The sequence below is a fragment of the Anser cygnoides genome, chromosome 7, assembly GCF_040182565.1.
Source record: "Anser cygnoides isolate HZ-2024a breed goose chromosome 7, Taihu_goose_T2T_genome, whole genome shotgun sequence".
Lineage (NCBI taxonomy): Eukaryota > Metazoa > Chordata > Aves > Anseriformes > Anatidae > Anser > Anser cygnoides.
Window position 1 is genome coordinate 15,054,709 of NC_089879.1, and position 24,318 is coordinate 15,079,026.

The 24,318-nt window shown below is 49.3% G+C and overlaps 1 protein-coding gene across 8 annotated transcripts in view; it reads right to left on the minus strand.

The window, feature by feature from the left end:
• HPSE2 (heparanase 2 (inactive)) overlaps window positions 1–24,318 on the minus strand; it is a 110,027-nt gene that overhangs the window by 29,749 nt on the left and 55,960 nt on the right. For all 8 annotated transcript variants that reach the window (XM_067001088.1, XM_067001091.1, XM_067001090.1 and 5 more), the window contains one exon: window positions 274–447. In XM_067001088.1, coding sequence (XP_066857189.1) covers window positions 274–447 — 174 coding nt within the window. The remainder of the gene's footprint in view (window positions 1–273; window positions 448–24,318) is intronic.

The window sequence follows — 24,318 nt, forward strand, 5'->3', positions numbered from 1 at the left end:
AGCTGCTGCTCTGCCCACCCAGGACCAGCTGTGCCCAGCAGCTGGGGCAGCAGGAACATTTCTTTTATTCATACCAACCGACCAAAACTTCCAGCTGAGGCCCTAACACAAGCCAGGTCTGTCCTAGCACTGCACTGCCTTATAGCGGGGACCTTCAGATCCCTCTGAACCAACTGGCCAGGTGTCCCGGGACCTGCCAACACCCCCTTCCAAAAGGGAACAGGGCTCTGCTGCGGCGTGCTGTGCCCCGGGGCTCCCCGTTCCCACACCCACCGTTGCCCAGCTCCCAGGAGATGTTGTATTTCTTGCTGGCGCTGTACTTCAGCAGGCTGAGCGCGTTGGAGCTGTTCCAGGAGTTGTTGGGATTTCGGCGCAGGGCATTCAGCGCAAAGATCAGGTGAAGGCCAGAGCAGTCAGCAAAGTTATAGAGTTTGTCTAGAGACCTGGCTGGGAAGAAACAAAACACAGCTTGTAGTTCAAAGGAAAGCAAGTTCCGGGGAGGTTCAAATGATCCTGCTGTCTGTCGGGCCTCGGCTTCTGTGTGCCTGAGCCAGGGTCAGGTGCCATCCCCGCGACTTCTGTAGCCACAGAAATGCACCTGACCTTTGAGACCGGGGTAGGATTCCCAGCGTGGGCTGAACGGCACTTGGATGCCCTCCACCACCGTGTCAGAGCTGGGGGCCACCTTGCCAGAGTCAAGGGACTTCATAACGTCCCTTTTCATCTGCTCCCGGCAAGGGAGGTTCAGCCTCTCCTCTGCTTATCCTGCCCGGCATCCCTTTCGGAGCAGACCTCTGCAGTGCCTGGGGAGGACGGGAGGAGACCTGCAGGAGGAACCACCGGCGTGGCAGCCCACTCACGGCCACAGCTCCTGCAATCCATGACAGCCTGCACCGCTGGGACACGGCACAGGTGGCACAGGGGACACGGTGACAGCCAGGAGCTGCCTGCGCCAGGCAGGACGAGCACACGCAGCCCTGCGTCTGCCTCCAGCCTGTCACCTCTCCTGGCCACCGAGAGCCTCGGCTAACGCGGGGCAGTCCCTGAGGTCTGAGAAGAATGAACTGATTTTTCAAGCGGTGCTTTAGGGGGTCAGGGAAATCAGTTAGCCGAGCGGTTAGTGTTTAATGGATCACAGCAAAGGCATGGGAAGAAGAAAGGAAAAATGTGGAAAATAAATAATCCTCGTACAGCCTTTTTTTTTTTTTCTAAATGCTACTGGTTGTTTGAGTGAAAAGTAGCTGAGTTAGATTAACCTAATGTATTTATCCCGCTGGCTCAGGCATATTAGCTGGTTTTCTGGATGTTTAGTGGATTAGGGACAGATACAGTTACTTAATACTCATTTACTTCAGACCTCCAGGCAAAAAGCTGTGCTTGAAATGGAATTGCTATGGAGAGGATAAGACAGACATCTCGACGGCAACACAAGGACAGCCAAAAGGTGTCACCTGCAGCTCCCCTGATAAAAAAGAAATCTTTTCACCGGGCAGAACAGCCCGAGTTCTTAAAGGCTACAGGAGGAATTTTGTTCATCATTAGGAGTCTCTGCAGAGGGCTGGGAATTGATTTTCCATGCATCCACCAGAGGAAACCAGCCGTCTGTTTAACCCAGCGCAGGCCCTGCCACTGTGAAACGATATTTTCCCCATGACACTTGTTTCGTTTCTGCGCGCCTGCACACAGCGATGCCACGTGCGTTTCATGCTCTGCCACGACTTCCCAGGCTGGAAATCTCCACGGAGAAGGGCAGAGAGCTGGGGAAACACGCAGCTCTCTCGGGGCTGCTCTCCTAGCACGCACCAACCTGCAGAGCACAGCGAGGCCACGCAGAGCTGGAAACACTGTCAGACACCCCTGAGTCCTATTTGGGCCATCAGGCAGGTCTCAAACCCACTTATCTCCTTTATCCTGGATGGCTGCTGTAGGATGGAGAGGACTGGGAAGCACCAGCCCCTCTGGAGGCTCGGGCAGAGCCTCGATGCCCAGCTGGCACAGGGTGCCCAGCCATTAGGTGGCCCAAGGGCCCTTCGGTCCCACCTCATCTGGCCACCCAACTCTACATGTCTGCATCACTTTCAGCTGCAGTTAGGTGGGAAGAGCTCTGTCATGGGCGGCTAAAGTACAACAAGAAGCATATTTAGTAGACCTTGAGTGATGTCCAGCCCTCCATAAGTACAAACAGGGCCAAAAGAAATGGCTGTAAATATTTTACTGCCATGACTAGGGATGGCCACGTTACTTCTGAGTAATGAGAACACGAAGAATCACAGTATTATTAACAGCTGGCTAAAATTCACTTTGAATTCTGGATAATTGCACCATTTTTTCTTCATCAAACACAGAAAATCTTCCAGGAATTTAACCTTTCCCCAGCTAACAGATCATTAGGCAAGGCTTTCACAAAGCTTTTCAATAGAGAAAGCCATTGTTGTACCAGAATGAATCTTAATAGAGCAGAACTGGATTTATACGACGCTCTCACTGCCCCTTCTCCCCCTCCGCCTGGTGCACGTGCACACTCTCAGAGGGAATAAGGAAAAAAAATTAAAAAGTAAAGAAACCTGTACACAGCAGGATAAGAAAAAGCACTAAAACGTCCAATTCTGAGTGTGTAGACATGAAAACCAAGGCAGTGGTCCCAGTTAGCCATCGTGATGCTATACTGAGCAGCACGCAGCAGCTTTCCTCTGGCAGGAGCAAGCGGACAGAGGCTTTGCACCCCATGGCCCTGGCACAAAGGGAATTCAAAAGCTATTTGGGCCTTGCTGACCCTTTGCATCCTTGGTTGCAGAGGTCTGGACACATCTAGAGAGTGAAAGCCATCATACAAGGCTTGGGGCCGGCTGGCAATGAGTGAGGATCTGCTCCCAGTGCTGCCCTCAGCTGAAGCCATGCACAGAACTGGAGATTCTGGCTGTCTGCCTGGACCTCTCGCCCTGCTCTGAGGGGGACAAAGCAGGAGGTGGTGTCTGTGAGGCCACAAGTGATGGTGGGGCTCATGGGGCAAGTACGTCCTATGAGATCGTCTCCCTTTTTTCTCCTTTTATACTGGGCTAAATTTTAAAGTTCTCTGAAGGATGGATGGCACTTAACTCTGCAGCACGCCAGCACAAAATCTGAGGCGTATTAAAACATCTCTGGCAGTTTAAAATAATTGGAAAGCGTTTCCAGTCGCAGTTACTGAATTAAACATTGTACTAGAGACTTGATAGAGAACATAGCCTTGACTGCCATTTGGTAAGAGGGACAGTTCAGTAATCTCTGGGTTTGAAAGTCTTCCACATTTTTTATTCTGCTTCGGGATTTCTGCTTTGGCAGGGCTCAGCAGAAGTGGAAATTCGTGTGCATGAGAGGGAGGCTGAGACCCGGCGGAGGGGTGGGGGGCACAGCATGGCACAGCATGGCACGGCATGGCATGGCATGGCATGGCACGCTGGGGGCTTTCATAACCCTGGGAAGCCAACCAGAGGATGGGGGAGAAGAGCCTGTTCTTGCTCCATCTCACTGCTCACCACGTCCGCCCCATCCCTCCTTCCCCACCGCCTCCCGCAGGCGCAGCGTGTGCCAGCGTCCCGCGCTCCCCGCGTCCTCAGGTTAGCTGAGAAAGCACAGAGGGAGCGCCGAGACCGAGCAAATGCGCAACAGATGAAGCCTTCTGTTTATAAAGCAAAGAAATGCAGTTCTAGGAATAACGATTTCAACTAATCACGGGTAGTGCTCGGCTCCGCATTACCCATAAATTCTGGAAAACGCCTGGAGCATCCCTGCAACCGACTCCTCGTGCCAGCACCGAAGGCAGCAACATCCGCTGCCCCTCCAGCACCCCGCAGGAGATAGCAGAGGGAAGGGTTGGGAAAGAGCTGGCAAAGAGCAAACAGAAGCCCACGGAGAGCTTTGCAGGGAGGGGGGCATGAAGGGCAGGACAGAGTGTTCAGACGGGAGATGAGTAAGCTGGGGAGAACGATGAATGGAAAAAGAAAGGTATTCCCACTGACAGAGGAACAAGTGGGCACATGGAAAATTTATTTACAAACAAATTGCCACCATAGCCAGCTGAATCCCATTTGCACTGGCTCTCTCAGGCTGAAAGTCCTCAGAAAACCATGTGTGTGGCAAGGACTTGATGTTTTCTTAGCAAATAAATATGAATCAGAAGATATGTAACAGGCAATCAGAATAACACCAGCCCCATGGGAGAGGTCTGCAAAACTGGCTTGAAATCTTCCCATGGCTCCCTTCCCCAAGCATGGCAAGGTTTCGGACAGGGAAGTCAGACCCCCCTGCTCACAATGTGCAAGGTTAGAGCACCAGAGAGCAGCCTTCATCACCACCACTAGATCAGAGGGAAAGCCTCATCCCATTCTGTCCATACACACCATAACATCCAGCTTGATCCACACAATCACAGGAAGATTTTTCTGTTCAAGCTGTCTACTCAACTATCCTTTCAAAGCTGATGCTTAAAGCAAATTTTAAAGCTTTCGAGGCTACCAAGAAACCCACACAGTTGCTGGAAATTGCATTCTAATGATGACCATCCCAGCTGGGAAGCTGTTTGGTTTTAATTCAGTCTTCTGAAGTGTTTTGCTATGCAGTAAAACCACACGGTGTAAAGATGCTCAAGAATTCCCAGGCAAAATTGCTGGCAGGAGGGAAAAGTTTGCTCGCCTCAGACAGACGGACATTTCACCTGAAATGCTCCCTCTACCTTGCGAAGCTCCTGGTGTCCCCCAGAGAGGACGGAGGTGTGCAGAACCCCCCCCTTGCTCTCATCTCACCACCCAGGCTTCTTCATCACCCTGCTGGTGAGCAAACACAGCAGGCGTGCTGTGCCCAGGGCAGTGGGGAGCACATCCCAAGGCAAGGTGCAGCGTTGGAGGTCTGCTCTGAGCCACCAGAAGTGCTCTGGCAGAGCCTCACGGTGCTACAGAAAGGGGATCTGCTTTAACCCCATCTGAGGAATACCTGAAAGTTGAAGGGACTGGCTTTAATGCTGCCCGCCAGTAAAGCAACGCTGCGCGCTGTGTGTTAATGAGAAGCTGGATTTTGCATCCAGCTGGATGACAGATGGGGGATCTGGGGCTATTCCCCTCGGAGTATCGAGGGGGCTTTGTTCCAAGGGAATTGTTGTCATCATCCCTGGTCTTTAAGCAGCTGAACATTGACCCTCGATATTCATTCAAGTCTCTAACTAGATATTTTATTTCGTTGCCAATCCAGAGGTGATTATGCTGACCACGTGAGCTAGGTTTAGTCCGTAACAGCACCGTACAGAAATAGCAGTCTGGGGGCTTGGTGTCAATCTCTCGCCAATAAGGAGCTTGGCTGGCAGCCATGGATTGTGGGCTGAGTTCCCAGCTGGCATATAACTTGGAAGACAACCACGAGGTCTGGGTTCAATATCCAATTGCTAAGGAGTCTGGCTGACAGCCTCATTTTGTGGAATGAATCCCGAATTAATATAATGCTTTTGATACCAGACAAGGGGCATGGCCTGCTTCCAAATGCTGTAAGGGCTCAGATAAAAGCCGTAGGCATCGGGTTCAGTGTGTAAATGGTATCGAGGTCGGATAACAGTCAGGATTGGGCTTAATCCTTGGATGGTGAGAAAAAGGAATGAACCCTGAGCTCTGCCTTCATGCGAAAAGGAGCTGAAATGAGCAGAATAGCTCTGTTTTCCATCCTCACACGGTAAAGAGCTCACAGGACAGTAATGGTTTCTAGGAACAAGTGTATACTGACATGGAGCTTCAGAAGAGATGTGGGATCTGGGTTCAATCTCAAAGTGCTGTAAAGCTCAGATAATGGCCAGAGGGGCAATTTCCAAACCCTCTGTTCCAGCCTGGTGCCTGGGCAGGAACCAAGATCACATTACGGCTAGGAAAGCTGTTTTCCTGTGCTGCATAACTTGGAGATTTAAGACATTTTCCCTTTTTGATCAGGATGAAATCCAGCATCTTCAGAATTTTCAGAGAGAATTAGAGGTGGGCAGCAAGAGGGCTGCAGGTTTGAACAGAGCAGAAGACCAGAACAAGAGAAAATGAGGCTGTGGTCACCACCTGCTCACATGCACCACCTCAAATCACTGAGCTTTAGCCACTGGAACTGCTCCAGAGAAGACAAGGGCACAGATTTTCAGCATCCCCTGCAGTGCCAGCACTGGGGCCCCCTGGGACCACTGCAGGAGGCAGCTCATCCCACCAAGAGGCAGCACCAACCTGCCTTGCACTTATTTCTTACACCGCTTGCACAAGGGACTGGTGTGAAACACTGTGTGCAATGAGAATTCACTCTCAAGCCTCACTAGTGGAGTTGCTTCCTTATGTAGTTAGGATATTTTGCTTGAGGTCATTCGACTCCATATAAAGGAAAACTAATAAAATTTATGTAGAATATACGAGCACCACTTTGAGTGGGCATTTGAAGCTGGTCTGTTATGCAGGAAGCCCTTCCTTGACAAGCTTTTTACCCAAAGCAATATTGTTCCTGTGAAAAATGTCAAATTTGACACTCCAGTGCAACCTCCTCTTCCTTGAAGAAATTCCTGAAAATCTAACTCTGTTCCCCGGGACTCTCAGCTTGAGCTCCAAAGTCCAAATGGGATGGACCACAGCGGGCCTGATCTCTGTGAGCACTGCTATAACAAGCCGGGGTCTGTAAGTCTGACCTCCAGCTACCCAGTATCTAGAGCATCAACCACAGATTTGGGGTAAAGCACCCCAAAACACCCTGTAAGGACAGCAACCGCCCCTTCCTAATGAGCAAGGGAGCAGAAGACAAGTGCTACCAGTGCCACCCCTGCACAGGCGGTATTTTTCTCTTAGCCTGCGTGAAGCTGCCCCGCAGGTGCTGGAGAGCTGCCACAGCCCGCGGGGCAAATCCGCCTTCCCCTGGCTTCACCTACGGACACGGGGCGAGCGAAGGCGCCGGTGCTGGGAACACAAGTGCAGATATAACCCAGCTCGGCTGCCAGAGCGTTTGCTGACAGAATGACTGTTTTATATGGCTATAAGAGCAGCTATAAGCGCAGCTGTCTGAAAAGCAGCAAAATCTATGATGTGTGTTTCTAAATCCAATGACAGCTGGCAAGGCTGCGCTGCAGCTCATTCCTTCTTTTACACAGTTTAGCTAAAACACTTCTCCACGATCACCCCAATTTATCAACAAACAGCAGTTTCTGGAACAATTTAAAAGCATTCCCAAATAGGCAAGAAGTGGTCAGCTCTTCAAGCACTCAGCGATCCGTGAGCTCCCAAATAGGCAGGCAGCTGGGGGTGGACGGGGAGGGCTGACGGCAGGAGCGAGTGCCCTCCCTGCCACCTTGCGGGGAGGACAGGGCTGTAGGTGACACGGGGGGGATCAGCGGGGGCTTCGAGGTAGCTGGGAAACTGCAGGGAATTACCCATAGTGGGGAGGATGGTGGGTTATATGGCTTAAAGCCGTCCTCAGGTGCAGACAAGAGCCATTTCTGTGCTGCCAGGGAGGAGAGGTGACACGGCCACTGTCCCTGTGTGGTGTGGACAAGACACAGGGACAAGCATTGTGCCTGTCCCCATGCTCACCTCCTCCTGCTGTGATGCTGGGTATTGAAACCACCATGGGGACCCATTTCCCTGCACAAAGCTGCTCAGCCAAGCTGCACCTACATCATCAACCCGAGGTGCCATCATTGCAAGGCTGAGGTTTTTTTTACAAATACTTTTTCTTGACAGTGCCTTAAGTGCTATCACTGTATCAAGAGGATGGATGTTTTCAGCACTTTCTTCTAAAAACTGAGCTGCAGCATGGGCTGATCAACACCCCAGGCACACTTGATCCCAGGTATCACGTGTGTTTTTAACATTCATTTAATCCCAGCAAAATGCCTAACCTGGGCAAGCTGTGCATCCAGACCACGCATTCCTGTAAACCAGGCTGGCAGCTCCAATATAATGCTCTTGCTTCGCTGCCTGATCCGCTGTCATGTGGCAGATGCACAGCTCGCTTCGGAATAGCCTCGTGCAGGGACGTGAGCCAGATCCACCCAGCAGCATCCGCGGAGCCGCCACGGCGCAGCGCCGCACACAGCTCCCTACATCCCACCCTGCGGCCGCGGAGAGTGGGACTCGACAGCCACATTAGGAAGCTTTAGCTACCACATTGGGAACAAATTCAAACCGAGGATTTCAGTGTTGCCAAGTCCCGACATGGAAAAATCATGAGTCAAATTCCCCCAAATCATGGGACTGGCTCGAGCACCCTGCTTTGAACAGAATTTTCACTGCCTGCTGTTTTCTAAAATTTTGGGAGCGTTGTAGGACATCCTTAAGCTCTTCTGCCACCAGGAGGGCTAAAACCTGGCTTGGTTCCCTTTTTTTTTTTCTTGTAAATTGTGTTGTTTTACAGGTTGCTTGGGCTGGCCGTGCATCCCCGTGGGCTGCCTGGATGGCAGGGGCAGGCAGCGAGCAGAGATGCTCTGCCCTTCGTAAGGGAGCTGCGTCTGCCAAGCTCCCCTCACCATCCCCACGTATGCAGGGGGGAAACCAGAATTCTGAAAAAACAGGTTGTTTCACACTTTATGAGCCTGAATCTCCATTTCCTATTGTGCACGGAGCCTCAGGCATGAGGCACCTCTGCAAACGGCTGGTCCCGGTCCTGGCCTGTCTCCTGCCTGCCGACCCCCTTCTTGCCATCCCATCCGCCTTCCCTGGCCGCTCCAGCCCAGCGGAGCAGCTGATTTCCCCGGGAGGAAGAGGGAGTGACTGGGGCTCTTCGCGCACTTTGTGAGCTGGGCATCTGGTATTTTTCAAAACTCTAAAACATTTTAACTGAAAACTGTCCTGAAAAAAAAAAAAAAAAGAAAAAAACACCACAAAAAAACACCACACCACCCCACCAAAAAACAACGCATAAAACCGGAAATGTTTCAATCTGAAATCCTTAATTAAAACCACACTCTTTAGTACATAAAGAAGGAAGTTAAAAAAGAAATGTACTTTTGCACATTACAGACAGCATTATAATAAACACAAAGCGCTGCCAAGAAAGAGGCATTTTCAAGGCTAAAGTAGATGCCTCCAGCTGCACTAAAATAATGTCAGAGGGCTTGTCCACATTACGAAGTGTCATTGTATTTGAACACGATAGCGAACAACCAAGCAGGATGGATGGGGAAGACAGCAATTATTGGCGCGGGCCGCCAGCGCTGCGGCGAGGACCATAACCCGCTGGGGTCTGTGAACTCCTCTGCCTTCCCACAGATCCCAGACCCCGGTCTTAATCTGTAAAATATTTGAAGGAACTGGCCCCGGCTCTTCCTGCTCCTCCGCTCCGCGCCGCGGCTGGGCTCGGCAGATACGGCTCAGCTGGAGGGACCCGGCTTGGCAGGAGCTCTCCCCAGCTGATCTTTGGGGAATCTTGTACCAGAGCACACAGGGTGGAGCCTGAACCCGATTTTTGAGGCACAGACAGAAGGCCGGAAAAGACCGGTGTCACGAGCCTGACGCCCTGCTCGAGGCAGCCCGGGGAGCATGCAAGTAGTGCAGAAGTCAAACCCGGTGCTTCAGCAGGACGGAACTGAGCTTTCATAGAAGTATCCATTATGGGCTTGAAATCTGTTCTAGGGAAATCAGCTGATCCCAATAAACATGTTGCAATTATCACTTAATGTCCATGATCAAAATAAGCACCTGGCTTCTAGTCCAGACTTACCTGTCTTGATCCTAGTGACCAGATCTTGCTATATGTACCACTGCCAGCTAGGATTTAGTTCGTTTGGGATAGCTCAACTTTAAGAGCAAGCCACACCTAATTATATTTCCATTAAGCAGTACCTTTTGCAGCTCTTCTGTATCTTCACAGTACAGCAAGTTCTCCAAACTTCCAACCAGTTCTGTGGCTATTTGCTGTTCTACAAGTCCTACCAAGTCATGTCAACAAACCTCCACTGCGCTTGACATCTAGGATTGCATGAAACAATATTGAGGTGCTTAGGAAGGACGGAGAGAGGATGCTGCAAAAAGTAGTGTCTGTGTGAGGAGGGAGAGGGCACCGAGGCGATGCCCTCCAACCCAGCAGGACTGGAAACTAGGTCTGAGGGGAGCCACTCACAAAAGCTGCTGGGTGCCCTAAAACCAAGGCGTGGGGTCCAGGCAGGGGGAAAGGGAAATTGCAGTCGGATCAGAGAAGGACTGAGTGAGAATACCAGGACAGCCTTTTGATCACAGTTTATGTCTATACATAAAAACCAGGAGAACAGGGAATAAACAGGAAGGCTTCAAAGCCCTCATATACAACTACAACATTTAGCCTCACCCATACTACATGGAAACACATAGAAGGGCAATATTGGTATAAGAAGATATAACTTGCAGGGGAAAAAGAAGAACAGAACAGGAGGTTGTTGGGTGGTTTTTTTTCGTTTGTTTTTGTTTGGTTTGGTTTTTGTTTGTTTGTTTTGTGTGTGTACGAAGAATACATTGGGCTTCAAGCAGAGGTGAGAAGTAAACTCTTTGCATGTCCCCAGGAACAGAGAGGCAGACAGAAAGTTGATTAATAGTCCAAAACTGGAAGCAAATTTGAGTGAAAGTGCCTACAAAACCACAAAGCTCTGCAATTTAAGACGGTGAAGGAACAAGAAGAATGGATTAAAGATAATGTATCAAAAAAAAAAAAAACACAAAAACAAAATCAACAAATTTGAACAAATTCAGGGCACAGGTCAAGAGGATCTCTGGGGAAGGGAGTTTAAGACAGCATTTCCCAACCAGTGAGACATGGAGAGGCAACAGCTGTGCTCCGGGTCCAGGGGAGAGAGCAGCACAAAGAGCAGCAAGAAAATACCCTAGAAATACAAATAAGAGGAAGAAACAGGAAAATATCAACCCATAACTCAATGCAAAATAGTAAACAATGTATTGACATATAGAAAGATCTTTGCTTTGCTTTTCATAGAAAAAAATTAATTGTGACATGGTTGTTAATCACTTTAATTTTAATTGTGAAACAGAAGCAGATCTGAAGAGGAAAGGAACAGATGAAATACGATTTAGGAAACCTAAACCACAAAGTGCTCAGTTATCACTATAAAGTCTGTGTGAGATTGTTTTGCCAAACACAGAAGTTTCATATTTATTCAACACATACTTTTTCTGCATTTTCACTGAGAATTTTGCCGTTATCAGCATTCCCTCTTGCAATAAATGCTGCCCTTCTTAGCCCTTTACTGAAATGGCTTTACTCCTGATATGCTTGAAGTTTACTGATTGCTTTACCACTTTGGACACAGATGCATTCCCTGATACCCTCTGCTTCCTCTCGCTGGTTGCCAGCGTTACAGGGGAAATGCATCTCTTCCAGCTTTACTGCAGTGGATATGTCATCAGCCAAGCTGCTTCTGTTCACCCTTTTAAGGTGAGCAGGGAAGAACAGGCATGACTCCTGCTGAAGCAAGCACCCAAAGTGTCTTGGGTGAACTCTGTTGGGGTCCATGTCTCTCCATCTCCCTGGAGGGCAAGCCAAAGCCAGCCAGCCCTGAAGATCGATGCTACAAAGACGTGGACTTGGATGGGCTGAATGCTACATTTCACAACAGCCACTGCTGCCAGCACCACTCCTCTGCATTAGTTAGCACATCCCCAGTCTCTGTGGAGATGGAGAGGGGTGCTTGCGCAGCCTGCCAGGACGGTAGCTCCAGACACCATCCATTAATTGTATAAGCATCGTGGCTAGAGGTGGCTGTCAAAAACGCAGGGAGCCACGCAGGAAGAACAGGCAGACGGGAGCACAGCTCACCCATGAAACCTGGGGCTCAGCTGAACACAGCAAAAGGCTCTGCCACGAGTTACTGCAATCAATGAATGGATTTAGATGTCAGAACTTATGTTAGCTCTTTTCCAGAGAGACCCTCTGCACGTTTCCTACCACGCCTGTGTACCCAACTGCCGAGTGACCTACAGCACTGCCCTCCCTCCTCCTCCTCCTCTCTTACTACTGCAACACAAATCCTCCAACTGAAAATACATCATATTCTGGAGCTAGAGTCATATTAAAATTGAGTATATGAGGTGCTGGATTAAGCTAATGGTATCATTGGCTTGCCTTCTGGGAGAGGGATCTGAGATTTTTGCAATGTACTTGTCAGATTTTTAAACTTTCTCAACTAAACAAATAACCACCGCTAAGCCTCTGAAAGGGATTCTGCCCCCAGCCAGATGAGAAGGCATTTAGAGACAATTCTTGGGGATAAAGGTTGATCTAAAGAAGCAAAATTTCTCAGGGTTTAAGTGTAACTATGTCACTGGTTAAGTAAACCTTTATCTTTCTGAATATTGCATAATCTCCGTTGAAAAAATAAATGCACGGAAAATAATAAAATCAACTTATTAAAATATATTCCCTAAAATTGCATGGCAATCTCTAATTGAGTAACTCCACCTGAGAACCACATCCTCTCCAATCACATATGGGATATGCCCACTGGCTCTCACCTTGGTTAAATGGGAACCATGTGGACAGCATTAGGAGAGGGAAGTGCAAGAAAAGGTGAGCCCAGCGAAAGGCAGATGAACGCACCATGGCATGCCGAGGAAGATTAAAGGGAGACAAAAAAGGAGGGCTGAAAACTTTTGACAGCAGAGAATGGGAAATTTTCCGTATCTGAGAAATGCTACAATCTTTCTCTGAGTGGAAAGGAAGGTGTTGGAAGTTGGAAGAAAAGACTAGGGCTTGTCCTGGGAGGAAATGCTTCAAAAGCACTTATTTTTCAGCTTAGCAATGACCTTGCTCCATTTATTGCTGAGGTCTGTGGATGTTGGAAGCCTGATCCTGCAAAATGAGGCTGGCTGTGCATTATTGTACAGCTGATAAACGTTACACTTGCAGAATTGGAACATATATTTATGCTCACAGCACTCAGAAATGACTCAACAGATTCTCACTCAGATTTCAGGTCATCTCCTCAAGCCCTCAGTCTGAAAATTTAGCGTAAGGAATTCCCATTTAAACAGAGATTATAGGATAAAACCATAAACACTCAAAACAGTTTTGCAATTGCCAACCTGGGTTTCAACATGCTCTTGTGCTATATTGGCACCAAGGGGACAAAAAAGGTGAGGGGACAGAAACCAGGAGGTGAGGCCAGGCACCAGGACCACCTCCTGGAAAGAAACTGGAGGGTGCAAGGATGAGGGCAGCAGGGGCCACAAACTTGGCAGCCCCAGCCTCTTCCCAGCAGCACTGACCCCCAGGCCAAGCACCATCAAGAGCTGGTGGTGGAGCACTGCTGAGCAAAAAAGCTCTGGCCACAAAGCGGTTGAGGAAGGGATGTGAAATGTTTTGTGTGCACGTGCACACAAACAGGTAACAACATTTTTAGCCTTTTTGGCCATCCAATCAGGAAGTCTCAAGTTCAGCGCTTGTGTTAGAAGAGAAGGTGGCAGCGGGGATGAGGGCTTTGTCAAGCTGATGCTTCGGGTCCTTGTTAATCATGATGTTTTTCTGGTGAGCTTCTTTGGCACTTCAGCACACACAAGTCCTGGCACAACAAATGCAACACAAGCCTGTAACTATCAGAGGGGTCTGGAAAGCCTCGTTAGCTCTCTGATGGCCCCTCACCCTAGTGCAATCTAATCGCCAAAAGATCTGAGCAGAAGGGAAACCCAGTCCCTGCAGTGCCCTGGAGGAGTTTTGGCAGTGCTATTGATAGCCATGCTGCAGGAGGGCATTGCCTGGGGCAGGGCACTGAGAGCTGGTTTCTAATCGGCGCGGTTCCTTGGCACAAGAGGTGCTGCAAGTCCTATCACCGATGATTTCCCACTTCTTGAAGGATGGAGATCTGCAAAATTTCCTTAGCCTCTAATGGCTCCTTCCCAAGGACAGACTCGCTAGGAGGTGCAAGCTATTGGCAGCTCGAGGGCCCAGAGGAGCTGTTGACCGTGTTTAGGCCACAATCCAGAGGACTTGATTTCATCCAGCGTAAGTGGAGCTGTTTTATTTATTCTAGTGGTCTGATGGCAAGGGAGGAGTGCTCCCTGGCTGCCCACAACAGCCACAGCCCTGTTCTAGACACGGGGCCCAACACACGGCCCTGCCCCAGCAGTGCTGCTCGTGTGGGCCGGGTGCCCATCCTCACGTGCCACGGGGAGGTGAGGTTTTGGCAGGCCCATGCTGCCTCTCCAATCCCCTTTTCTGCCTTGAGAAACATTTGTTCTTCTCTTAGACTTTGTTGCCTGGCCCTATCAGATAAGCCCCTGTGGTTGCTCAACAGTAACAGCTCCATGTCATGCCAGAGGACCATTTGAGGCCTCTCCTATCTCCAGCAACGGCCAAGAGCAGATGCATGAGAAGAGCATGAGAGGTGCAACCATGCCACGACACCTCCCAGGGTATGCTCCCAGCATCCGGGAACCGATGGTGTGGGGACATCCTTAGCCAGAGGCACAGTCTGGATGTTTATGAGACTCTTCAGGGATTTCTCTTTCAGCACCTTGTTCCAGCAGTCTCTGAAACGCTGTAAACTTTTAGCCATCTCGCAGCCTAGTTGCTGGTGGTGTGAAAACCTCTTCTTCACAAGGCCAGGGTGGCCTCCATGACCTTCATCAGGAGAGAGACCAGGAGGCACTTTCCTTCCACATCTCCACCACAGGCAGAGGGCCCGGTGTGCCTCTTCTGTTAGGGAAAGTAAGGGTTTGAGAAGCAGCGAGTGGGCAGAGAAAATGGAAGAGCATGAGAGGCACCCGTCACGGAGATGTAATCTCCTGGTGGCAGCTCTGCCACCGAGGTGCAGGGCAGAGCACTGCTGCAGGGAAGCACTCGGCATCGCAGGACATCCGGATCCCTACTTCCCGAATAAAAACAATAGCAACAGCAAGGAAACAACGGCAGCCCCAGCACTTCATATGCAACACAAGCATGACGAAACTCAGCTCGGAGTAACCTGCTGTCCCATCTAAAAGTCTGAGAGCAAGATGTCCTAGTTCACACAAAACAGCAAGTGTGCTGAGCCCTCAGAACAAACCCACGCCAAATTATAAATAAAGATCCAAGAAGACTTGACACAAATACTGAGGCAATGACTAGAGAAATGACTTATGAAGTGCACACTGAATGCCTGCAGGGCTGACCAAATGGAGGAGAAGCTTTTAAGAACTGCAGGAGCTTTCCAGAGGAACAGAATCTAAGGAGTGCCAATTTGTGTCAAAGATTTTCCATCTGCACATAAATAAATAAATAAGGAAGATGGAAGCAGACGAGGAGAAGCCTGTATTGTCCATCACAGAGCCCTATGTGGGTGTAGCTCCTCCAGTGCAGAGCCTGTGCTGGACTCCAGCGAGACTGAAGCATTGCAGATGGCCTGTGGTAGACATCTGTATGGAGCTGAGTTATATGTTATAGGTCTAATTCTGCCTCCAAAATTAATACCATGTTCTCTACGTGTCTGAATTACTCTCTGGACCCGCACAGCGTTCACCTGCTGGAGAGGGAGCAACACCATCCCTCTGAGGGATGGGAGACCAGCGAGAACAAAGGGGCAAGAAAAGAAGACGCAAGACAACAAGTAGAGGGGACAAAGAAAACATCAATCGGCCAAGCCATGGTGTCTTGGGTCCCATGAACTCCCACGGCTGTTAATCACAGCTCCTTGGCATAGGGACACTAGCCTTAACATCCACGGGGTGGTCAGCACGCCCGCAAGGGAATGGAGAGAGGGATGGCAGGCAAAGAGGGGCGAAGGCACGCTGGAGAGCGCGGGAGGGAAAAACATTTTGGGGTTTATTTTTCACACAGGATTCACAACATTCCTCAGAAAATTTAATTTTGTCGTCCTGTTCTTGTTTGCTAACCAGAACCAATTTAATTTTAAAACAACACGCAGAGCCAACGGGGGGAAAACATTTTGCAATGGCTCTTCGCTCCCACTTGGAACAGCCAGAACAACTTAACTCGTTCGGCTCCCGCAGCCACCACACCAGCCAGCCCGTGGGCCCGCCGACACGGGAGGGAATCGGGGACTCGCCGGCGCCGGCAAACGATATGAGGCGAATGGCTTTTTTAGAGCAACTTGACAAATCCCACCCCGCGCATCTGCAGAGGCTTGAGGCCGCGGCAGAGGAGAGCAATCTGTCGTGTGCAGCCTCTTCCTCTCGCCGCGGGGCTGCCCCCAGCTCCCCGGCCGACAGCTCGCTCCGTGGTTTGGGGGGAAAAATGGTTTGTTACCGCACTTAACAAAGAGCAGAGAGCTCCTATTCCTCTTCCGCTACCAAGAACACGCACGTTTCTCATATCAGCATGCGAGTCTTCTGTGGTTTTATGCCTTGTTGTGACAGTTTGGTAAACAAGCTGATAAAATCAAGCACTTTTCAAAGGCAAGGTTAACACACTCATGTGCAACCTGGCTTGTCAGAGAACACCAGAAACTCCAAACACATTGCTTCTGCTTACCATCTGCATGAGCTTATTCAGACTAAAATAACAAAGTGTGTTTCCTGATCTCCATCAACGTAAATAGAGCCATTAAGCTGCAAGGGTGTTTACATTCTAGAAAATAGTCATTGCATTCATCCTGATTGCTCCCCATCCTGCAGCCGCAGCTCTGCTGCAGCCCCACACCAAGCATGGCTGGTGCCAGCCCCCCCAGCCACCAGTTAGCACTGGGCACCGGGACCCATGACGTCTGTGCCTCAAAGCCAACACGAAACCTTTCACAAATATTATATGTTGCCGTCCAGATTTGGTTTTATGACTAAAAACAAGGAGGCACTTGAAGGATCCAGCTCTCCCCGTTGTAATATCTGGCAGGCAGAAGTAGGAACGTTCACATTTTTAAACGGAGCTCTTCTGGTAGGTAAAACTGTAAATGTTAGAGCAGCCCTGGAGCTTCCAGGCAGCATGCTTACAATATCCCTGTCCTCAGCATCACACACACCCTGACACTACAAAGCAAGTGTGTAGAGGTGGCACAGCCCTCGTCCCAGGGGACGTGCATCCTGGAAGGGGAGGGGACCAGACCATCTGCTGAGCATCGCATCTCCAAGCACCGGAGCCAAACGCCACGCTCTTTTTTGGCTGAGGCAGTGCATCTGCTCACTGAGAAGGGCTGGGAGTGATGTGCCCCAGCCCGTGTGGAGGTCCTGGCCCAGGGTGGTAGGACACTGGCAAGGATGTGTCCCCATGTCTCTGCAGCATGCATGGTGCTGGACGCTCGCCCCTGCCGCTTGCCTCCTCGCAGCCCCCATAGGTGTTCCTTTAATTGCCGAGACCATTGTTTTCTCTTGGCCTAGCTTCACCTGCAGAATTTTAGAAGAATGAGAATTCCACATTTGGAAATAATAACAAAAGGATAAAACCGGGCAAATAATCATGCAGGCCAGGTCACACATTCCCGTTTTATTAGACTCAAACCCTCCTGAAAGAATTTCCTTGAATCTGCGTGTACTAGCTAAGCGCAAATATTTTCTAAAGGACATTCTGTTTCACAAAATGGAGGGGCTCCATTGCTGTAGGAGTTACATCATAAATTATCCATTATAAGTTCAGCAGGCTTTGTCTTTGCGCTGTGTAGCATAACAGCCCTGGACCTGCCCTCTCTTTCCCGCTTGGCAAGCCAACCCCACAGTTTCACGGTCCCATCAACAACGTTCCCCATCGCAAGGCCAGAAAGCTCCGTCTGTCTGTATCGCTGCTCTTCACAGCTTTTGTCTTTGTCTCAATCCCAGCTGAAAATATCCCTTCCCTCCTTTGCATATGGCTCTTCCCTACCCTCTCCCTCTGCTAGCAATTAACTCTGGAGCATTCGGGAAGCAGAACGAAAGACAAGGTGGAAGGCAAAGCCGTTTTGTTCCCCACCATGCCGACAGGGACAGCTCTGCTCAGCCCAGCTTCATGCCCACAGGCAGCCTTCAGCAAAAAGCCCGCACAACGCAAATACGGGTGAGAAAGAAGCGAGTATGAGAGCATTTACTTCAGCTGCTGATGTTCTGCCAACCACGTCATACGCAACCGTTTAACAACAAGGCTCGTGAAAAACAGCACATGAATAGCTGCTTTTACCTTGAATTTCAAGGCATTCTAGCTATGCAAGTGCTGTTTTTAAGAGTAGAACAAATAGTTTTTTCATTTGTACGTGAGCAACGGTGAGATGGGACAGCACACACTGCAGGAGTGCCATCACCCTCAGCACAGCCAAATGTCCGAGGGAAACATCCTGCCGTGCCCAGAGCTGCTCATCCCACACCAGGAACCATCTTGGGTCCAGAGCTATGCAACCGCTGGGAGAGAGGCTTTCATCACAGCCTGTAATTAAGGGGAAATGTTAATGTTACATGTTAACTTGGACCATGAGCTATCCTGGGAGTTCAGAGAATTTAAAAAATGCAAGTATTTTGATAAAACTGATCAGTTTGCATACCAACTTTAATTCCAACTAAATCAGAGAGGTTTGACTTTTTTTATGCTGAGATACTACTGTAGAAACAGAAAGCACCTCAGCAAATCTCGGATATGCTATAGGCAGGCACAACGTGTGAGCACTCAGCACCTTGCATCTTTCCTTCTGCATCTAAACTGGTTAAAGAATTACTCAACAGTTTGCATAATACACCCTAAATATCCTTACAACCCCACAGATTCACTTTGGGGGGGCATTGAGTAAAAAAGGATGCCTGTGGCCTGACTGTGTATTATAATCACATCCAGCCCTCTTCATCTGAGGTGTATGTATCAAATATCTGTCCAAACAGGAAGGACGCACACACGGGATAGTCAGAACAGCCGAAGCTCACGCACTTGAGAAGGAAAACATTTCTCAGTTGTGCGTGGGTTGGCTCTGAGCATCAGGAAATGCACGGGAGACGATGCCCAGCGGTGGGGCGGTCTCATCCACGGGACGTGCTTAGGCACACTGGGATGGGGTTACTGGGAAAGGGACATTTTGAGGACAGGACTGGGCAGGAGGCCACCCCCTGCACAGGGTCAGGTCCTGCTCAGAAGCCACCCAGCCCAGCTGCGAGAGGTGAAAGTGGCAGCCTCGGTCCGTTCTCAAGCGCATGGCAATGCTTCATTGTCAAAAAGACGGTGCTGGCCAGAAATGTTACTACATTATTCAGCATTAAGAAACATTTTCCACTTAAGAACAGACACAAGTTTCAAGCCAGTGCAAAAGCACCCTTTCAATCAGTAGTAACAATGGCATCATTCAGTTCTGCTGATGCTTCAGCTGAGATCGGTACTTCTGCCTGTATGGTTTTAATAAAAGCAGCCAAATAATCCAGGGATGGGCTCTCTAGAAAGCCCTACGGAGGGTTTGTGTACTCCAAACTGGAGCACGGCATTCATGGCAGTTAAGGTGGTACTCATGAGAACGCAGCCCCCTGGGATAAAGATGTTCCCGGCACAAGCTGAGGCAGTGCAGAACTGTATGCAGACAAGCCCCAAGAGAGAGGGAAGAGAATTATGGAGTGTTGAGCTAATTAAGTTCACAGCCTTAATTATTGGAGCACTACAGCTGATAATGCAAAACCAGCCTTGTAAACAAGCTTCTATTTTCAGCCACTCATGCCAACAACTTTCTTCCGAAAGCATCTGCTGCCGCATTCAGACTTGTCCCATCCCAGGGGCACGTTCTGGAGAGTGTAAAAAGACGTTCTGAAGTGCTGCAGTGTCAGGTAATTAAAGCAAAAGGGATCTTGACAATTCCCACTTTTAAACAAATAATGAAAACATGATGGAACATTTCAAACTCATCTGTGGGGTTGGATCACGCATGGCTTAAGTGCTGGTTGCAAAAAAAAAAAGAACATGGGAATTCAGTTTTATGTATGACTTCCAAACTCATAACCTTTAGCTTCTCTTCAGAGCATCCTCTCCCGAGCTGGGAGGAACGAGAGGCAGGGTCGCACGCAGCCCCTCCGCCTGCCTCGGGAGAGCACAGATGGAGTCGCAGCCTCACACCTTAAGTGGCCTCATCCTTCCGGCCATACGAAAACTTCTGAGAGGCTCTGAAGCCGGAGGAACCATCTTCTCACCTTGTCTGACCTCTTGTACATCACACGCTATAGTATTTCACCCACTTATCCATGTGCTGAGCCAAATAATGCAAATTTGGCTGAAGAGTGTTTTCTATAAAAGCATCCAGACTGAATGTAAAGCATTACAAGATGAAGAAGAGAAGCCACCCTTTTTTGTCCTCTGCACCCCTCATCTCCCCTCCTTAGGTAGTTTATGCAGACAGTTAAATATTTGTGTCCCATTTCTAATTGGAATTCTTTGGTTTTGGCTTCCAGCCCCTGGTTCTTGCTCTGCCTCTAGCCATTAGATTAACAGACTCTGCAGTAAATTATGAGTGTTTTTTTTTTCCCAAGAACACACAAATCAAGTAACTTTTTGGTCTTGTTTTTGATACACCAAGCTGCCTGAGTTTGTGAAGGTGCTCCCTCCACACAGCAAGTCAGTCTCTTTCCACCCCACAGATCACCCTCTGGCTGCACATATCCAGGTGAAATAGCAAACTGCTCGCCCTTAGTAGATACATGCCTCAGCTGGTGCATGGGGAGGGAGAAATGAATGGCGACAGCAGCCTGGAGATGGCACCAAACTGTCCGGCAGAGCGCTGAGGTTTCCATGTCAGTAACATCTAAAGCACCATCCCTGTTCATGTGAATGCTTCACACGTCAATGCACAGAAATTAATTCTTGAAGAAATCAATGCTTACGAAGGCCAGAAGAGGTCATCACATCATCTGGGTTACCTTGTGCATAGCCAGAGCAAGGTACCTCCCAGAGACACCTTCATCAAACTCAGTAGAATAAGAAAATCTTTTTTTTTTTTAATGTAAAAAATGTACACCAGGTTTCCTATCCATTTATGATGCTACTGCCCACTCAATGAAGGGTTGAATGTTTCCTGGTATAGGGTTTAGGCAGTGATGTGAGGGTTTGGGAGCTGGGGCGGCTGGAACAAACAGACTGTCATGAGCTGTCAACATGTGAACAAAGCCATCAACTATGCGATGAGATTCCTGGGTGTTAAAATACATTTCACAATTCCCACAGCACATGGTGATTTATAATTCACCCAATTATCCATGTCTCTTTGTGGTGTACAGCAGAAATGTTAATGAGGGACTCAGAGCAGACTAAAATGACCAGCTCTCCATCATGGTCATACGTGTTGTAATGACAAGAAGCATATTATGATATTCCAGTGGCCATTCAAGGGAAGCAGGGCTGGAAAAATGGGGGAAAGAGGTTAGAAAAGGGCCAGATTACCTATTGCTGCTGTGAGTAGCAGTCTGAAGAACAGGGGAAACCAAGACACAGCACTTCAGTCCTGGGAGAGCAGCCGTGGCTGACGAGCCAGCCTTACAGCCCCCCGGTATCACGGCCTTGAGGGCAAACCAGACCTTTAAATGACAATGCATTTCACCACTTCTTACCTTTGCCCTACCACTGTAAATGCATGGGGTCGGGCAGGTTAATGAAATTATGTGCCGCTGAAGCCCTGCCTGGTGATAAGCCTGACCCCACGGCTCTCCACCACTCACCACACCCGTCCCACATCCCTCAAAGAAGTTGTGTGGAGGGGCTGCAAGCCCGCTGCTGTGTCCTCACTGCACAGAAGTGGGGGTCCTCTCCCAGGCCAGGACATGCCCCAGAGTGCTATCGCGTTATCGGTTCTGTGTATCGTCTGTTTCACAGCACTTTCCAGCTTAACTCTGGCCAATCCACCACTTAATTGCAAGGACTTAGTCATTAAGCGAGTGACTAGAATTGGCAGGTTATGGGAAAAATCTTTTCTGGAAAAGGTTTTTCTCAGCTGCTTGATAAAAACCGTGATAGCAGGGCTATCATGGCTAAGATGCAGGGGTCACCAGGAGCTCGCTGCTGTCAAACTTTCACAGGCTCTCTTGGACCTCCAAAAGAAGCCACTCAAGAAACAGGGGCAAAATCAGAGTAACAGAGCTGTGAGCCTTCCTCTTGTGAAAGCAGAGGTCAAACACCATGCAATAAAAATATAAAAATAAAAATACAGAGCTGCTTTTGTGCACCTCTTATACAGACAGGGTGTAAGGGCCAGGGATGGAGAAGCCCTCACGGTCCCTGACACAGCTCTTCCTCGGCACTGCAGGGAGGTGCCAGGGACACAGAGATGTGATTGTAAAATCAGGAGTGTTGGCAGGGACGGGCCAATTATTTTAATTTCTAGCACGCCTTTTAATTAAAGAAGGCAGTGAAATTTATACAGCCCAAGTGGCTAGGGCATCCTCCTCTACATTGCTTCAGTAAACACTTCCTTCAGACACCAGGAGGCACCAGCACCCTGAGAGGGATGGAATTCTTGTGGGTGATGCTCCTGGCTAATTTCTAGGTATGGATGCGTGCACTTTTTCCAGCTGAGCAAGCACCACTTCCCCCTAAGTGTGAGACTTGTATTTGCACACAGCCTTCCCTATCCCTTCATCTTATCGCAGGCTTTCTGGTGTATGAATACCTGTACCAGCCATCATTTTTTCCCCTCCGCATTCCTACCCAAGACTTGCACCTGTCTGTCACCCATCAGGAGTTATTTACAGTAAAACCTTGCTTTTTCTCCCCAGAATGTGACAACCCCCCTGCGTGTGCATCATTACCCAGCAGAACTGCAGCAGCACCCACGTGCCCAAGCAGCCACTAGCCATTACTGCAACCACCAGCCCGAGGTGTCCCCTTCCCATCATCATTATCCCTAGACATTGCCACACTTGAATTGCAACAGGGAGACAGGCTCCTTTGTATATGATGCTCGGCTTAGTTCTGAGCACATAAAATCTCCTGTCTGTGATTAGTTACGCACCAAGGCACCCAAATGCTGAGCAAGCAAGCAGCCTGCACATCTGACGTGATGAGATGCACCATGGCAGCTACATCCCCACTGAGCACTTGGTGTATTTGGGTGTTTGTCTGTACTTGCAACAAGCCAAAATGAGGACGCACCACAACATCTGGCATTATTCTCTCCCTCCTCTCTTCTATCACACTGTGCATCCAGTGAGATAAACCCCTGAGAGGGACAGAAAACCACAGGAGTCCAAGGCACAGCCTTGGCACTGGCTGTATCTAAATTTTTGTTCAGAAACTCCTCCATCAGTGGGAATCGGGCTCCTTTGGTGCCCAAGGAGGGAGCTACAAGAGAGCAGGGTTTCTGTATCAAGAGCTGGCAGTCAGAACAGCACATCCCCAAATGGCACTGAATTAGTGCCAGAGGTGCTTGTCCCTTGGGAAGCCGCTCCAGGGAACCCACACCATGCACAGCCCCTGCCAAGGGGGGCCCCTGAGCCTTGCACACAGGCAGGAGGCAGCACTGATGTTAGAGCATGCCAAAGCACACGGTGCTGCGCTGAGCCTACAGAAAGCCACCAGAGTGGATCTGCCCCGCAAGGTCCCAGTCAAGTGTTTCTGCAAAGCATAAACCCCTTAAACCTCATGTTTCTGGAACTTAAATCTGCCATTTTAAAGCGGCTTAAACGTGATGTGAACACTAATAAAAACACCATCCACCAGCTCTGCTGCTGCAAAGCAGCTGGGCTTTGAAGTTGGATAATTCACTTAGCAGGAGCTCAGCCTCGCACTGCTCGCGAACAAGGACAGAGGGACTACAGGAGCATCGCTAACAGCGAGATCTAGCTGGAAAAACTACCAGGTTGTTTCTATTTACTGCTCAGGGTACTAACAAGTCCAAAAAGGAGAAAAGCACATGTACTTCCCTGCTACAAAGGCAATGCGAGCAGCCCAAACGCATGAGGTAACCCACACGCGAGCCTCTTAAAGCAGCGCTTGTAACCAGTTCTGGGTTCTGGGACACGGTTGCCCCAAGGGAACAAGTGGCTACGTGACACACAGCCCCTCTGCGGGATTCACGCTCTCGGGGGCTCACGAGGCTAAAGCTTTTATTGCATTTTTACTTTGTTTCAGGGCTGGATAATTTTATGGCCATTAATAGCACTTAGAGCTAAGTAAGATATGCCTATGAAAAGGTAATCGAATGTCATGCATGAATCCAGAAACCAGCAGTGGTTCGTTCAGAGAGGTCTGAGCGAATGGCGAAATAATTATCTTTGCAAGGAAAGAGGAGATGTACGTATGTATTAGCAATTAGCAATACGCACTTACACATTAGCAGCTATACACGGGCAAATTAAGCAAGGTGCCTGGAGCCATGGGCACGGCTGGCTCAAGGTGGGTACATCAGCATCTGCCAGGGCAAGGCACCCTGCCTAGCTGACGGGTAGCGCAGGAGGGGATGGATGTGACCCAAGCTAGGCATTGCCACTGTGGCAATGGGGACTTCGCTACACTGACGGA